Source organism: Aplysia californica, unplaced genomic scaffold, assembly GCF_000002075.1.
Source record: "Aplysia californica isolate F4 #8 unplaced genomic scaffold, AplCal3.0 scaffold00156, whole genome shotgun sequence".
Classification (NCBI taxonomy): Eukaryota; Metazoa; Mollusca; class Gastropoda; order Aplysiida; family Aplysiidae; genus Aplysia; species Aplysia californica.
Genome location: NW_004797426.1, coordinates 1,231,925 through 1,237,724, shown reverse-complemented (window position 1 = coordinate 1,237,724; position 5,800 = coordinate 1,231,925). Strand labels below are relative to the sequence as shown.

General features: G+C 42.9%; 1 protein-coding gene across 1 annotated transcript in view; it reads right to left on the bottom strand.

The window, feature by feature from the left end:
• Positions 1 to 5,800, bottom strand: part of LOC101845848 (nucleolar pre-ribosomal-associated protein 1) — a 34,835-nt gene that overhangs the window by 20,614 nt on the left and 8,421 nt on the right. The window contains exons 10-16 of the mRNA XM_005097527.3: positions 4,913 to 5,056; positions 4,191 to 4,358; positions 3,483 to 3,582; positions 2,685 to 2,944; positions 1,907 to 1,984; positions 1,388 to 1,658; positions 345 to 497 (exon numbers count right to left, since the gene is read on the bottom strand). Of these exons, the coding sequence (XP_005097584.1) occupies positions 345 to 497; positions 1,388 to 1,658; positions 1,907 to 1,984; positions 2,685 to 2,944; positions 3,483 to 3,582; positions 4,191 to 4,358; positions 4,913 to 5,056 (1,174 nt within the window). The remainder of the gene's footprint in view (positions 1 to 344; positions 498 to 1,387; positions 1,659 to 1,906; positions 1,985 to 2,684; positions 2,945 to 3,482; positions 3,583 to 4,190; positions 4,359 to 4,912; positions 5,057 to 5,800) is intronic.

The following is a 5,800-nucleotide window of genomic DNA, read 5'->3' as shown; positions in this document are numbered from 1 at the left end:
GGGACGTTAGAGTTTGACGGCACTTGCAATATAACAAAGTCATATAAGAGCCAAAGATTAGTAGAGCTGTTACAAGGGAGTAACAAACACAAGATGGTTTAGTTTAGTTTTAGAAAGAGTTTTACGGCTCCTGCAACTCAATAAGGTCATATAAGTGCTGAAGAATAGATGTGTTACAAGAGAGTAACATACACAAAAAAGAAGGAGTGATAAGGATGACAGATGTTTGAAAGGAAAGAAGGAACAAACTACACCGGCGCGCCCACCAACCACATACACATACAAAAACAAAACACAAAAAAAACCAAGAACCCCACAAGGACAACAACAAACTGACAACCTACCAGTTTTGTTATACTGCAAATTGTCTAGAGCTACTAGCACGAGCGGTGGAAAGGGAAGCAAGTCCGGCAGCTGTGGACCTGTGTTCCCGACGTTGACGCGACCCTCTCGCAGACAGCGCTCTACTTCCTCCTGCACCTCAGGACGAAGGATTTCTGGGAAGGGTATTTTTTTGCTTTAGTTTTTGTACAAGTTTTACGGCACTTTCAACACAAATAGGTCATTTAACAGTTTGCCTTCACATCTCGCTGATTGGCGAAGTTTATCACCTAGATCTAGTTTCTTTGGATTTTCCCCAAAACACCTTTGCCTTTGATGGCAAGAGTTTTTACTATATGAGCCTTGTGATGGCAAAGTGTTAAGTGCTGAAGATGAGAGGTGTTACTGTTAAAGAGTAATATGCAAAGAAAAGGCAATAGATGATGTTTCACAGAAAAGAATCAGCAGAACACCCGCCCAACACCCACGCAAAGGGACAAAATCATCGCCCTGAAGGCAAAAAGTTGAAGACTAGGAAGAAATTGTGCTGTAAACAAATGCTACACTAAGGACCCTGGCCAAAGCAGACATGGTCAGTGGGTTTATTGACCGTTGGCTACTTCGGATGTAAAAGTGCATTAAGACTAACGGTTACTATGTTGAATAGAGAACATGTTTGTGAGGATATGTCAATGTGCAAAATTTTATGTCAGTAAAATAAAATAAAAATTGTTGACTTTACAGAACAGGGAAACCTATTTTTAGGACTTTGCCGCCTCATCTCACTGATTGGTGATGTTTACCACCCAGTTTCTTTGGATATTCCCCAAATTAAGATGGCAAAGTGTAAAGCACCTATAAATGGTAGCTTGAACTGTATGCTTCCCAGGAAGTTGAGATTGTTTCAGAACGCTCTCGGGTCTGCTGGGGTAATAGTATAGATTGTGAAGCGAATAGAGCTTGCTGTTGAGCGGGGATTTGCGCTCCACAAATTATGCTGTCTATTATTATTATTATTATTGTGTAGAAAATAGAAAAAGACTAGGAAACAAAAGTTTTTGATTACCGGCAATATCTTCCTGAGAGGCGACGACCCTCCCTGCCACAACATCCTCGCCGTCCTGCAGCTCAGCCACAACTCTGTCCATGTACGGCGACGGGTTGTTGATCAACGATGACAGGCAGTGGGCCAGGAAGGTCACGTTGGAGGTCGACGAAGCTACGTCTGAGCCTGCATTATCATCATCATCGTCGCTGTCGTCCTCGGAGAAAGCCGTGGTCATCCACACACGAAGTTCCTTCTCATGACCTTTCAGAACCTCCACGCTCTGCAATATCTGTCACTCCGCGAAAAAACAAGAAAAAAATGGGTTAGCCAAAAGTCTTTAGTTTTTCTGAACTACCATTAATTTTGTCAAATTCAAAAGTTAAGAGGTTCGGAAGTTTTAGACGGCCAAAGTGACGAACTTTCACAGATATATGTAGAGATAAAAGAGAAAATCTGTAAACATCACAGAGTGAAAAAAAAAGAACTTGAGATCTATATCTCCTCCTGCAGACCTATTAGCAATGTTGTGAAACTCACCTTAGATATCAATTGAGTAGTAAGGGACCTATGCTGCTTCGTTGAGGTTGCTGACAAAATGAGTTTTTCCAAAAGACCCTGAATGGGAAAACAAAAAGAAGAAAAGAATCATTAAAGTATTGTGTAATTTTTCTCTAGTCTCAATGGCATCATGTAACTAACAATTGAATCATTTGCACCTACCAAGATTCTACCAAGCTTCTTGAGTAAGGACAAGTCCAACAATTTCTATCTGTGCACATAGGAGAATTTCGGAGAACATAGGAGAATTCACTTCCCTTCTGGAAGAAAACACTTTTCTACCAAGAGCAACTAGGACAACTGCCTCCTCTGCATAGAACAAAACGATTGGACAATTTCCATCTCGGCCAAAGACGGCATATTTGTGAGGCAGCGTGGTGATATCAGGCGCTCGTCAAAACACAGAAATCAGAGAAACAGGAATTTTTTCACCAGTTTGGAAGTCTTTATCGAATTTTTATTTTTTGGCTCAACCTCAGTTATTTCCTAATAAAAAAACACATCTACTTGCTTATCACACGTGCACCCTTACACATCGTTACGAAATGAGCACATACAAATACACACTAAGATAACATACACAATGCAATTGACAAAATACATGAATGGATACATAGTCATTTACATATCATTGTACTGAACATGAATCTACTGATATAAAAACATCGCCGATCGGCGTTTTGTGGCGGAAGCAGAAGTTCGGCGAGAAGTGACAGCAAAGTGTTAAAGATATTTCAAATTAAGACTCTGATCTTACCTCTCTACCCAGAGCGACTTTCTTCATGTCAGTGTCCGACAACAACTTGAGCAGACACAGCTGCGGAGAACTCCCTGTGTCCTCCGTGAGATTCCCCTCCTCCCCACCGTCTACGGCACCAGACTGCGGCAGAATCGGCAGCTTGGTCACCAACTCGATGATCCGCGTCAGATTCCTCGGGCGGTCCAACAAGACGGCCGGCGACAGACGCTGGTACAGAATCAACACTTGGAGAAGTCTGGCTGCTTGCTGGTTGGCGTCTGTTGCAACGATCAAAATATGTGATGAACTTCTTTTTTAAGTTTTAGTAAGGTTTTAATTATAGTAAGAGTTTCATGGAACATGCAACAGAATAACGTCATATAGATGCTTAAAAAATTTTTTTTAGTAAGGATTTTACAGCCTTTACAACACAAGTAAGTCACATAAGTGACAAAGCAGCACAACTTGGGGGCTCCAGTGGCTAAGTGAGTAGTGAGTTTAGACTCAAGCAATGTCAAGCAAGTGTCGGTGACACGAGGATCTGATGGTGGTCACTGGGGTGTGTCCTTGAGCAAGACACGACAACCCTAGCTTAAAATACAGGGTGCTGCACAGTGGCGACCGACAGTGGCATGGCGGTAAACTGTTCTGTATTTGTGTAATAGTGAGTATTTATGTATGTATTTATGCATGTATTTATGTATGCACTTATTTATATTTATTTATTTATGTATGTATATGTATGTTTGCCATTGTAAACCAAAGTGCCCTTTTGGGACAAATAAAAGTGTAATTTACATATTTTATAACACTCACCTACTCCAGGCTCGGCCGTGGGTTCAGCGTCCTCCTGTTTGGTGAGAGAGGTGAACAGTTTGTCCACGCAGCCGAGGAGAACTTCAGGGGGAGGCAACGTCTGGACAAAAGGAAAATAAATGCTCAGACATAATTCATGTGATAGACGAGATCTTGAACATAGATCTAGCGCTCACTGGCAAAATTGAAGGCAAACGAGGCAGGGGTAGGCCTAGATGTTCTACTTAGGGAACTGAAACAAAAATGGGTGACGGGGAAAGATCAGTGAAACGTAGCTTTTTTGAGAGCATCCGAGCAAAGGAATGAATGGAGAACCATGGTCGCCGATGTCTGTCACAGATCTGGCACTGGATGATGGTGGTGATGATACAGACAAAGTTACATATATCAAAATGCGGAGAGAAATACACAGAAATGTTGCATGTAGCAAGACAAAGTATCAAAATGATGATATTTGTTGCTGTACACTTTACTGAATGGCAGTACATGTTATTATTTAAAAAAGTGACAGAAGGAGGAGAGATAATGACGACAGATGTTTGATAGGAAATAAGGATCAAACCACAAAAGAGCACCTGCAAACCACCCACAAATCTTCTACAAGGACACACACAATTGCCTGTGCCTTGGTTCTACGACAGAAACATCTGAGAACTACAACACAACAGCAACAACTACAACAACAACAGCCACCCGAGAGTCGCTTACCTTGAGGACAACAGCGACGAAAGACTCGGTCATCTCTTCTCCCTTGGTCCTCGTCGCGCCGTTCCCCTGACCTCCCTGTGAACTCAGCACGCCTAGAGCAGCGACACACTTTGTGCAGAACACACGGAGAAGTTGCAAAACCTTGTGGCGGACTCGCTCGTCCTCGTGCTGGGGACAGGGGGGGGGGAGAATACGGAGCTCAGAAACAGACAGAAAATAATAACAAATTCATTCATACCAACTGCAATGAGGTTGCTGAACACACAGTGCTACAAATGAGAGAGAGAGACAGAGAGACAGAGAGAAAGAGTGAGAGAGAGAGAGAGAGAGTGAGAGAGAGAGAGAGTGAGAGAGAGAGAGAGTGAGAGACAGAGAGAGAGAGAGAGAGAGAGAGAGAGAGAGAGAGAGAGAGAGAGAGAGAGAGAGAGAGAGAGAGAGAGAGAGAGAGAGAGAGAGAGAGAGAGAGAGAGAGAGAGAATGTTGTACGGAGCGGGTTGTCATGTATTTACTAATGTCCTGTCTTGTTGTGAGTGAGGCACCTAACCTAGAAGCAAGAACTGAAAAAAAAAAAGGTTGAGACCAGTGAAAGTTTATCAGTCATTGGAAGCATTGAAAGCATCAGCAGTACCTGTTCCACCACCAATTCTGTCCTGAAGACACCGCAATAGGTTAAAACGATTTCTGTTCTTTTCGCAATATTCTGCTAACGATGTATAATTTACCTTTACGCCCTGCGTGATGACAGAGGCAACTTTGGCCGTTGGGAGGCAGAAAACTGACGCAACTGCCAAGGTTATTGACCTGTCTACAGTGTCAGCGTTCACGTCATTTATCACCGACGACATGTCGGGCAGACCGCTGTACAGCTGTGGACCAAACAAAAACGTGTCAAATCATCTAAAAATTTTATCTGCCTCGATTCAGCGAAACTCCTTTAGTTTTAGTAAGAATTTTACAGCACTTGCAACACAATAAGGTCATATAAGTGCCGAAGATTAGAGGTGTTACAAGAGAGTAACAAACACAAAAAAGAAGGAGGAGAGATAAGGATGATACATGTTTAACGGGAAAGAAGGAGCAAACCACACCAGAGCGTCTGCCAATCACCCACGAGCTATAGTTTCCCTATGACAGGTCTACATACTAGGTGTTGTGAAGACAGCGTCAGAAAAACGCAGGTTGCAGAGAGTGCAAAGATATGACCAGTGTCGCACTTATTCACAAGAGCAAAAAATGAACTAAATGGTTTTCAGAAGGTTGCTCCTTCGAAGTAGTTCAGCTGTAAGAACGCATTTTATCGCAAATGAACAAACGACTTTTGTTTGTTTTAGTAAGGTTTTATGGCGCTCACAACTGCATAAGGTCATATGAGCGCCATGGGGTGGATGTCAACAGGGAAGTCCAAACGGGGAATCAGACTTACTCTGCTCACCTCTCTAGCCTCAACAGCACAAAGTCTGCTTAGGCTATAGAGGCACCCTGGAAATAGCAGGTCACAAGAGAGTGACAAACATACAAAAGAAGTATCAAACGACTTTCCCATCCATCCCCCGTCCCCGCTCCCTCACTCACAGAGACGACAAAGTCCATGTGGAGCTCCCACTTCCCCG